This window comes from Formica exsecta, unplaced genomic scaffold (genome assembly GCF_003651465.1).
Source record: "Formica exsecta isolate Colony F162 unplaced genomic scaffold, ASM365146v1 scaffold72, whole genome shotgun sequence".
Classification (NCBI taxonomy): Eukaryota; Metazoa; Arthropoda; class Insecta; order Hymenoptera; family Formicidae; genus Formica; species Formica exsecta.
The window spans coordinates 1,146,354-1,158,229 of record NW_021853485.1 but is presented as its reverse complement, the minus strand read 5'-3'; the positions used below and the strand labels follow the sequence as shown (position 1 = coordinate 1,158,229).

The following is an 11,876-nucleotide window of genomic DNA, read 5'->3' as shown; positions in this document are numbered from 1 at the left end:
TTTAAAAACTAGCATTTACCAAATATATAGAAAACATTATTTACTTATTTATATTTTATTTTACATATATAATTTTTTCTGCGAGTTTTTTTTAAAAACGTAGACAATCACCAAGAAAAGAAACCGAAAGATTACGAAACAAATTTATCCGATGATCATTTTAAGTTTCGCATTTCCAGGGCGGCCGAAAGCCAATGGGTTTTGCATAAGTTTCCACCGGTCTCGGATCGTTCAACAATTGGACTTCCGGATAAGCGGGCGTACGCGGTCTCTCCTGTTTCTCGGACGTTGTTACGTTCGAGAGATCGGTAATATCATACGACTGCGACGCGAGGAACTTTGAACCCGCGATTGGATTATGTGGTTCCTTTAATCCTATGGAAGTATTCGTCGATATCCGCAATTTCTTCTGCGTTCGCGGACGGTCAGATTGTTGCTGCTGCTGCTGTTGAGATTGTTTCTTCCTCGTCGTCATGAGAATGCTCTTGACTTCCTCGTTGATGTCAGCTGGTGTCTCGATCCGTACGTTCTTGGTATTGTGATCCATTCGCACCAGCTGATAAAGAGAAACAGAATCGTTAACTAATCAGCTACAATATAGATTATAGGCTAATTTAAATATATGACGTCTTCAAATAGCTGAGGAATGGATTCTGAATTTATTTCATTGCAATTCTTTGTTTTTCGTGATAGTTTTGATATAAAACAATAGCGTATATCTCACATTTTTATATTTTTGCTAAAATATGAAAATTTTTATACATTTTGAAAAGAAATATTTGAGAGAGAGGAAATACGCCTATATATAATATATATTTCCATCTAATAATTTCATAATATTTTTCTGGAATATATGTTTTACGATATTTTGTAATATTATATCGCAAGACATCGGATTAGTTTACTAAAGTTTATATATTATTAAGAAAGGTTCTTTTTTATTTCTCGAACTAAAAAGAAAAGCTGAAATATTTATCTCTATTTATCGTTTATACCTCGATCAATCCTTCCTCCAGCTCGGAATAACGTTGCAGCAGCAATCCTATTTTCGAACTAAGCTTCGTTAAATGATCGGTAATGGATAATTCTTTGGCGATGTCCTCCTTCATCTGTACAAGCAATTTTAGCAAATATTGCTGTGTCATACTATTCTTTCAATCGTGTTCTTCAGATAATTTAATTTAAAGTACCTGATCCATTCCCTGGGATACCTTCGAGCTAATATAATCGAGGCTCGCGCGTGATTCGGAAATCTATCGGTTGATAATATTATTTATTAACATTGTTTCAATATTATTTGAAATATACGTTATTAATCTTAATTCAAACTAAAGATTCGAACTAATCAAAAAATATGTAAATTAAATTAATGTATCATTTGCTTTTGTGCAATATATATTACGATCGAATTGAATCTCTCAGCTTCAGCCATAATCTGATAATGTGCTCTCATCACTCGGAAAAACTGAAAAATGTCACATTATTTACATATACTTTCTATATATAACCAAGAATTTATTAAGTAAATTTATCCATTGCAATTAAAATATGCAATTTAAAAAAATATATTTCCTTTATTACATCCTTTCCTTATTTTTGGAAATAAAGTAAATCTAAATCTCAATTCTTCTCTCGATAAAAGATTATATAATATACATAATATTTTCTTATATTTCAGAAATTTTATGTAAATATAAAAATCATTGCAACTTACGCGTTGACACATGTACAACACGATAGCCGCATTTATTATCGCAAAAATTACACTGGTAAAAAAGCGATATATCAGATACATAATTATTGTTATTACAATAAAGAAATTTTAAATGAAAACTTGATTTAAATATTAAAATCGTATTCAAATAACACCAAGAAATGACGGATCAGAAATTTTCTTTTCCTCGTGTAATGATCTGCCAAAAATTCCAGATTCAACTGAAGTTGAGTGAAGATAATCGAAAACGAGTTACAGTGAAAAATTGAATAATCAATATTAATAAATATAAATATTAATAATTAATGGATTTAAGTTTTATTATGTTTTATTAGGTTTCAATCTGAATAGCAAATTACATTTAATTGGCGAAAAATTTAAAGTATCGAAATATATTTAACTTTAAATGTCTGTATTTTACTGTTTCGAATATCGCCGAACGAAATAATAACAAGATCGTGCCATGTAAATAATAGCGCGCTATACGTTATCAAGGCCGAGAACAATTCGTTGCCAAAATATTTTATGTACCATAATGTTATATGTATATACACACGAAATATACTATATGTTTCTTAAATTATATATATTAGTTATTGATTAAACAATTAATAAATTATACACAAGACCTTTCGTTATATTAATCACTCGATTTTGCAATTCGTTTCTCAATGCGCAATCTCAATCCGTACAGCAAATTAAATTTAGATCAACGAAAAATTTTTTTTGTAAAGTTGAAATATATATTTGATTCCAAGCTGTTTCCATTGTTAGAGAAATTATTATTATTGGTAAAGATCGTAACAAAATAATAATTTAGAATGTTTATTCTTGTCGCTTCGTACTTGAAATTATAAATGAATAAATCACGAGAAATACGTTTCGATAAATCTATCAGCGCGATACAGTTTTACATGTTGTCAAAAATTGATTAATCATTAAATTTAATGATCATAGCAAATTGTTTTCTGATATTTGTCGCGATTGCGTTTTGAAAAGGAATTCGAAAATATACGGAGACTAATATATATAGTCTCGCACTACTATTTCTGTGCACGAATGACAGCAAGATGACCGCGTGTCTTAATAATATGACGCGAAAACAATAGCCAAATACCATATGACAATTAATTTATTACCGTCTCGAAATATTCAACATTTTGTAATATAAATTTATATTGAATATTTTCTGCGCCTTACATGTCAAATTAATTTCGATGATTGGGCCAATATCGCGTATAAAATACTAACAAAAATTAAAAAAATATAATTTATCTTAATTTGATTAAAATACTATTATGCAAAATTAATTAAAAATATTATTTTACCAAATATTATTTTAACAAAGTTTTATTTCAAGAAAAGATATTCTTATATATTAAATATAAATACAGTTTTTACTGCACTGCATGTATTGCGAATGCATATGTGCAAGGAAGAAAAATTTTCTATTTATCTATAATTATCTTGGCACGCAGGAATCTAAGGCAGAATATACCTCTTCATTATTACAAGCTCTATGGTTATAGAAACTTGATGGGTAAAAATTCTGCAACCGTTGGTAACGCCTAGTTCGGGGATAAGATCTCAGGTTGGCGACATGATTGCGCGTCAGAGTGTCCGTCGGGCCCGCGCAGTGGTGCGAAAAACACTGTGCGCGACTGTGCGTGCGTGCGTGCGCGTTCCGCCCGTGGTATCAGCAAAAATATGCAAAAGTATGAGAAGCTCGAGAAAATAGGAGAAGGTGAGCTTTCGATTTTGCGAGCGCGTGAGAAACGCGGTGCGGTGCGCGTCATCGGGCGTCGTCGCGACGTGGCCCTCGCGTGTCATGTCATATCGTTGCCCCGCATCTGTGCGTCGCGCGGCCGCCCGGTGGGCTCTCCCCTCTTGCCCCCCCCCCTTCCCCTTGTGTTGCGTGCTGTCAACACAACAACATAATACCGCGCCGCCTCCACCTCCTGACTACGACTCTCGCTTTTTCTTCTTTCCAGGCACTTATGGCACCGTGTTCAAAGCCAAGAATCGCGAGACACACGAAATCGTCGCGCTGAAGCGGGTGAGACTGGACGATGACGATGAAGTAGGTGATGTGCTTGTGCGATATTTGTATCTCTGTATTTTTTTCTTTTTTTTTTTTTCTTCTTCTTTTACACATAATCTCTCCCCCTCGTCCCCCACTTGCTGTTTGCCGCGACACCGGCGTTCCGATTAATTTAATTAATCGATCGCTCGTGTTTTATTTATATAAGGCGACGCTCTCTCGTGTCGCGAAAATAATTCCCTTCAACGAAGGCCGGCGAAGTTCTCCTTGATATTAGTGTCTTATCGCTCGTGTGCTCTTTACGTTGCTCAAGGGTGTACCGTCGTCAGCTCTACGAGAGATCTGTCTACTGAAGGAACTCAAGCATAAGAATATAGTTCGCCTCTATGACGTGCTGCACAGCGACAAGAAGCTCACCTTGGTATTTGAGCACTGTGATCAGGATCTCAAAAAGTATTTTGACAGTTTAAATGGGGAAATTGATTTGGATATCGTTAAATCATTCCTGTAAGACACTTTATTTTTTTGAAAAATCCATTTATTTCACTAAAGCAAAATTATTATAAATCTATATTTGCCTTCAGATACCAATTACTAAGAGGACTAGCGTTCTGCCATAGCCGAAATGTTTTGCACAGAGATCTCAAACCACAAAACTTACTCATCAATAAGGTATGCAATTATATTTATGTTTAATATCTCTTATGTATATATTTCTGTAAGAAAAAATTATTACTTCACACAAGATTATATTTATTGTTTGAGAGAATTATTGGATCACAAGTAGAAAATTGTTCGCAGAACGGGGAGTTGAAGCTCGCCGATTTCGGATTAGCAAGGGCGTTTGGTATTCCTGTAAAATGTTACTCAGCGGAAGTTGTTACACTGTGGTACCGTCCCCCGGATGTTCTTTTCGGAGCAAAATTATATACAACGTCCATTGACATGTGGAGCGCGGGATGCATATTCGCCGGTAATCGTCCGACGATTTATCCTTCCCTAAATAGTTCAGATCAATTTTTGATGAAACTTTTTTTCAATTTTTTATATGACATTAAAAACGTTTAGAAATATATTTCTCTGTCTCTCAAAAAATATACTAATTAATGAAGATTTTTTCAATACATGTTTCTAATTTTTTTAATAACACTTTCATCTATATATTATGCAATAAAATATCGATATATTTCGTCTCGATATGTCGCAGAATTGGCAAACGCCGGCAGACCGCTCTTTCCTGGATCGGATGTGGATGACCAACTGAAAAGAATATTCAAAATGCTAGGCACACCGACCGAGGAAACCTGGCCAGATTTAACGACACTTCCCGATTATAAACCCTTCCCACAGTACCATCCCACGCAAGGATTGGCACAGGTTACACCCAAACTCACTTCAAGAGGCAAAGACTTACTCCAGGTAAATCGCGTCGTTTATTTTTATTATTAAAACAGAATTACAGCAGAAATGTGATATATATAAATGCAGTTCTATTTAGCTCTAATATTTATAGAAAATATTAGAGCAACACACAGTTAACTACATAATAAAATTTTCCATGTGGTATCTAACAATTCTAATAAATCTATAACAAATCTTTAACCGAACGAAAAGCAATATGAAATAAACTATAATGAGACTAGAATGCAGATGATTCGAAACATTGTAGAAGTATAAATATTTCGATCAGTTTTTTAGTTATGTTATTTTATACATAATATAAGAGAAAGCTACAATCAAATCAAGCCTTGATATAAAAAAAGAACTGAAAATATACAAAAGTAAAAATTTTGAAAGTATAAAACTGTTTTTCCACATATATATATATATATATAGGAAGTAGATTGAGGAAAATTGTAAAAAACAATTTTCCAAAATTATGACGTTTACAAGCTTTTTTATATCAAGTCTTTGATTGATGTTATATTTATATCTGATTAATGTACAGAGATTATTGGTGTGTAATCCGGCTCTACGACTGTCGGCGGAGGAAGCGATGACGCATCCATACTTCAACGATTTGAACCCTGCCATAAAGAATGACCGATGCCAATAGCGGATCATCCCTCTTAGTTTAGATCGATCGAGGACATTAACATGCGTATACGATGCGCAGCGACCAAAAAATGGAGAAGAAAACACACCGGCAAAGATCGTTTGTTAATATATATACATATATATATTATATGCGCTCGAGATGAAGTGATTGCCGCGCGAGAAGAAGTAGGCACCGATGGTGTCTCATTGTTTTATAAAACGATACGGAAGAATCGATAAAAATCGTTAATTTATTATCTGACAGCAACATCTTCGTATTGAAAGTGAACATTCTACGAAAAGGAAAGACACGATGTATGGTTTGCTGTCAAAGTCATGGAAAGATGAGTATGAAGATATACGCGAGATTAAGGATATAAGCGCGGTTTATTTATTAAATAATTATTATATCAATAAATCAATATCTTAAATAAGTCTTAATTATCGATTCCCCTTCTTTACCCCTTTATACGTGTTCACATCGTCTACATCGCATCGAAGTGGAACCTATGCGCTTCCTGTAACTTCTCAATTTTATCCTCTCGCCTCTCCTTCCAGTACAAGCCGAGAATAATGGCCGTGATCAAGCCGCATGTGCCGGTTAATGCAGCAGCGCTCAGCAGAATCAATTTGCTAGGTGTGACGAACAGTTGAGCCTTCCATCTCGATGGTTCGGCAATCGGATTTGGTATCACGACCATTTGGGAGTTGGGAATGATTTGTGGCCATTCTCGTGATTTACCGCCAACCTAAAAAAAATTTTTTTTTTTTTTTTGTCGAACGCTGTAACATTATTCGAGATTTTTTACTAAGAAATTGAATTGCAAATCGAAGTTAATTAATGTTAAATTAGCGATTAAATGTATATTATAATTTTTTTTTCTACTTATAAGATAAAAAATAAAATCTATTTAAGTTCAGATTAACTTTAATTCACATCAATATTATTAGCCTTAAGAATCAAATCATTGTCCATGTTTTTTCACGTACCCCTATCGTAAGAGTATCCACGAAATTGGGCGTTCTTCCTAAACCAAAGGTGGTATATGGCAGATTAAGTGAGAAATGCGCGCTTTGCGGTAACTGTGCGGCAATCGCGTTGCGAGGACTACCATCCTGAGTAGTGGTTCTGTACGCAATCGACGGTCCCGGCAGATTGGTGCCGTAGGTCCGCTTTTTCTTGCCGAGCGAGCCCGGCGAAATTGGATACATGCTGTTGGTGCGTCCGGTGAGCACCATCACCTTAACAAAATTCGCGTCGTAGTCCAAACTATTCTTGAACGCCGCGGTGCGATACGAGTTGCTCGTCTTGTTAAACTCTACCAGAATCACATCCAGAATACCGTCCTGGTAAAAGTCATAAAACACCGCCATCGCGGTCTCGTTATAGAACGGATTCAACGCCTGCCACTTGATCTCGAAGGTACGATTGAAACCGTCACAGCTCTTGCACTCCACGTTCTGCAGGAATGATTGTTTTCCGGTGGAAGACTGCAAAGTAGCCAAAAGATCCGGATAGCCATCCATATTGAAGTCGCCACCGCGGAGGGTAATGGTTTCCGTGTAACGATGACCGTCCGGCTTCACGAAACCCCACAACACGTTGCTGGGATCGCGGAAGTTCACTGGGAGATTATGCCAGCGGTTCTGGTACATCATTATCGTGCAATTGGTGCAAGCCTCGTTAAAGCACAGTGGTAGAAGGAGAGCCATTTTGCCAGTTAGTTCGAGGTCGAGATAGAGAGTCTGACCAAATTCGGTCGAAATATTGTATGGGAGATCGATTTTGTAGGAAAACTGAAACCCTTGCTCGATACCTAACCATATCTCGAAGGACTTTTTCGTGGTTACCACGAGATCCGATAGAAAGTCATTATTTAAATCCAAAAAAGCATGGGAGTGCGGTGTTCTCACAGGCTCCGGCGGTTCGATCTGACTCATGTTGATGATACGCGGACTGGTTCTATTCTCATTGAATACCCAGAATACCCTGTTGCCGTGTTCGTCCACTCCGAAAAGATCAATTATCATATCTTGATTGTAATCCAATGCCAATGGCTGATCGCGCATCTTTATAAGTGGAGACGATATGTTGCTACAGTTCAACTGGCCGTTCCCGCCCCAGAGTATGTGCACATGAGTGAGCTTTTCCGAGAAATTGAAGGTCGTCACTAGGATATCCATGAAGACGTCACCGTCAAAGTCGCCCGGTACTACGCTGGTCACATGATCCTTGAACGAGCAATTCAGATGCGGTGCAGGCCGCAACAACGGCTCCTGATCAGCCGCCAAGAATATCTCTACCGTCTGACTGCCATTCGGTTTTCCGCGCAGCATAAATACGTCCGTCAGCTCATCAGAATTAAAGTCGCCGAACGCTGCCGGCATACCATCCAACACGTTACCAAACACGGCAGGTGTTATGTTGCTGCATCTCGCTGCCGTGACGAGCACGACGAGATGGACCAACGTTCGAATTGGCAGCATGATTTACATCCCAACGAATGACCTGCAATAATTGTGTGCACCTTAAAAATGAGGACTTTTAAGCGATAAAAATATTATTTTGATACAGCATGAGATTTTTAATGCAACAATCGCTTGCATGTAAAATTCAACGACATGTAGTCCACTTCAAATAATTATAAAAACAAAAAAATAAAAATTAATCACAAAAGATTCTTTTAATATCAAAATAATAAAACAACAAGTTCAAAATGCATTTCATCTTTTTCCTCCATATGTGATATAATAAATATGTTTTTAAATCGAATCCATTTTCCTACATTGTGGGCAAAATTAGTATTAATTAAGATAAGGATTTTAAAAATAATATGAAGCTAAAGACGTAAAAGAGATATGAAAAATGTTGTTAGCTTGGTTATAAATTTGCATCGCAGAAAAATAATTACTGAAATGACATATTATTATATTTCATAATAGTCCTTTAACAGAGGCGTATAAACAAAATAATATTTTTAAAAATTTGTGCGATGAGTAATAACAAACAAAGAACATTATCACTTTTTTACAAGTCTATACTTAACCTAAAATAGTACAACATAGAATTGCGTACGAGTGTGTAAGCAAAGCTCTATAAACTGAAAATATTTCTCTCATAATGTTCATATACTTACATTTATAAATTTCACTAATCAAAATTTAACGTTTTCGCTGGATATTATAAGAAATATACATACGATGTGCAATACTAGATTATCATAGCTGACAGCTAATGACACATACTACACGAGTCAAAATAGAGTATCATTCGAGATATGATTTTGCGCACGAAAGGATGCACATAAAGCCCGTTCTACATTGATCGCATGTCGCCAGTCGCAAGCAAATCGACCAATCACAGTCGAATATTCGACGGAATAATCGACTGTGATTGGTCGATTTGCTTGCGACCGGCGACATGCGATCAATGTAGAACGGGCTTAATATTAAGAAACTTTTTCTCTAAACGAATATATATTATAAGTATTGAGAAAAACAAATTTTATTTTAAAAGTAATTGTGACAGATATATATGTATATATATTATATATATAAAACCAATTTTCTATTTATTATTCCAATTTAAATTTTCATGAATAACTTATTGAAGAAAAATGTAGAATAAGTTTTCAAAACTAAAAAGATAAAAATTAGATGACTAGATAATGGAGGAAAATTATTGCAAAAGATAGGATGGGAAAATATTATTTATATCAATTGGCTACATATGTGAAAATACCTGTATGATAGCTTCTTTCTTTATAGCACCATCTACCTCTGAAACTGTGTAGAAATCATTTTCGCAAATTTCATCCTATTAATAATAATGAAAGTTTCCAATCATTATTAAAATTATATTCTTTTATATTTTCTTTTTAATATTTAATGCTCCATGTGCGCTTATATATATATATATATATATATATATATATATATATATATATATATATATATATATATATATATATATATATATATATATATATATATATATATATATATATATATATATATATATATATATATATATATATATATATATATATACACACACACAAGTATATATTTATATTTTAGTGTATATCACACATGTGCAAATTGGCATGTCATTAACACATACATATTGTTTGTTAGAAAGGTACAAACGTTTTGTTAAAGAAAGTAGCGATTACATAAAAGAAGAGTATAGGATTTAATAAAAATATGTCAAAATAATATTAATAGCCAACAGCAGTTTATCATCACTATATCTTAGATGTTATTTTATTTACTTGCAATTCTATTATCACATATATATATTTATATATATATATTTTACAATCCCAACAATAAAAATATTTTTAACGTTGTAACATCGCTAGAAGATCGCGTATTGTGTTTTATGTACATCATATATAAATATTTGTATAAAAATATGAATTTGCAAAATTTTGCATTAAATGATTTTATCATACTTTAGTATTGGGTAACTTCCTTGTTGTATGAATCTTCTGATGAATCTGTTTCTCCAAATCGATTTACAATTATAATTATTAATTGTTCATATTATCGCCATATCAGAAATACAATAAAGTAATTTACAATTAATTGTTCAAGCTTATATGAAAATTTACATACTCGTAACATATTTGGAATAATTTTTACAAATATTTTGGTTTTCTGTCAGAATAATGCAAAAATTTCTTTTAACAATACATTAAGCATGAAAAAGAAAACACAACTTGTTGAAGGCACTTTTTTAAATATAACAATCACAGGATACTTGCATTAGATAATCATTCCCTCTATTTGCAATTAACATGCGTTGCTATCTAAATTTATTTCCAACGCTTTTACGCAAAGTTTATGCAAAATGACGTCGCAAGATAAATAAGCCAATACAGATGAATGTTCTTGATATAAATATTGTTTAATAATTCTTTTAATTTTTAAGCAATTTTTAATCATATCAGACTCATTCTCACGAGCAAAAAGATCTCGAGTATAACGTATAAGACCATTCTTCTTATTCTTTCTTTCTCAAAACTTAAAAACTTAATATAGAACAAAGTGTTTGTTCGAGATATGCTTAAGGAGATTGAATTCGTTTTGCGCGATTACGTATTTTATCGACGAGTCATCAACAATAACATTGATTTTACAACAAATACAGCTTCGATATATCCAAAATTGTACAAAAACAGAAGAAATTTACTATCATCGTCAAAGTTGTTTGTGCAGCTGTTAAGGAAGAGAGACTTATCGATTACAAAAAAATGCATTCTACTATACAAGCAGAATCTTTTTGTTTGACGACATCTATTTCTTAGTACAATCGAGAGATAATGATCTTTTTTCCGTCCTTCATAAACGCTATATATAAATATCTATGCTATATAATAATAACTAATATATATTCATATCTTATATGTATATATATCTAATAAGACTTTTATGCGCACGGTGCACAAATATCTACAACATATATAAACACCATTATTGTATTATACACACACTGTGCTAGTCAATGCTAGCGGCGCAACTGGATTCGAGGTAAAGTCTCCCAGACGAGGATGGGAATCTTTCTTTCACACCTTTTTCATTCACAGGCCATACGCACAATACAAAATGGCTATAGTTGCGATAAAAAGGGATGAACAATGAGGGGATCTTTGCTCTAATACTGCTGCCACAAGTTTGTCAGATTACAAACGCAAATTATCTAACTTGAAGATAAACGTAACAATAGAGAAACACTACAATAGATTCTTCTTCTGTATGATTTGTGGTAAATCTATTCAAATTTATCTCGTATACAAATCTCAATGCATATATATCGTATTTTATAATAATAATAATAATATATATATATATATATATATATATATATATATTATTATTATTATTATTAGATGGTGTTAGGAACTCAAAAGTTCATTGCCGCAAATACCAAATCCCGCCAATACTCCTGATCCCGAGCAAGATCCTTCCATTGGCGACCCTCGTACCCCATCTCGTTCAGATCCATTTTAACATTATCTTCCCACCTACGTCTTAGTCTACCCAAAGGTCTTTTACCATTGGGTTTACCAATTAGTATTC

At 33.8% G+C, this 11,876-nt stretch overlaps 3 protein-coding genes across 4 annotated transcripts in view; 1 reads left to right on the top strand and 2 right to left on the bottom strand.

The window, feature by feature from the left end:
- Nucleotides 1-99: 99 nt before the first annotated feature.
- On the bottom strand, nt 100-2,273 carry LOC115243607. The gene is made up of 4 exons (XM_029820740.1): nt 1,403-2,273; nt 1,191-1,253; nt 996-1,109; nt 100-556 (listed from the first exon to the last, which is right to left on the bottom strand). The coding sequence occupies exons 1-4, from the start codon at nt 1,451-1,453 to the stop codon at nt 161-163; spliced, it is 624 nt and encodes a 207-aa protein (XP_029676600.1). The 5' UTR covers nt 1,454-2,273; the 3' UTR covers nt 100-160.
- Nucleotides 2,274-3,303: 1,030 nt separating this feature from the next.
- On the top strand, nt 3,304-6,224 carry LOC115243605 (cyclin-dependent-like kinase 5). Its single transcript, XM_029820738.1, has 7 exons — nt 3,304-3,458; nt 3,706-3,794; nt 4,069-4,262; nt 4,340-4,427; nt 4,557-4,728; nt 4,963-5,174; nt 5,704-6,224. The coding sequence occupies exons 1-7, from the start codon at nt 3,422-3,424 to the stop codon at nt 5,809-5,811; spliced, it is 900 nt and encodes a 299-aa protein (XP_029676598.1). The 5' UTR covers nt 3,304-3,421; the 3' UTR covers nt 5,812-6,224.
- Nucleotides 6,165-11,876, bottom strand: part of LOC115243604 (putative inorganic phosphate cotransporter) — a 55,205-nt gene continuing 49,493 nt past the window's right edge. The window contains exons 1-3 of one of the 2 annotated variants that reach the window (XM_029820732.1): nt 8,930-9,059; nt 6,783-8,301; nt 6,165-6,541 (exon numbers count right to left, since the gene is read on the bottom strand). In XM_029820732.1, coding sequence (XP_029676592.1) covers nt 6,278-6,541; nt 6,783-8,279 — 1,761 coding nt within the window. In that variant the 5' untranslated portion in view covers nt 8,280-8,301; nt 8,930-9,059 and the 3' untranslated portion in view covers nt 6,165-6,277. Of the gene's footprint in view, nt 6,542-6,782; nt 8,302-8,929; nt 9,060-11,876 lie in introns of those variants that run through there. The other variant, XM_029820737.1, reaches the window with a different exon arrangement.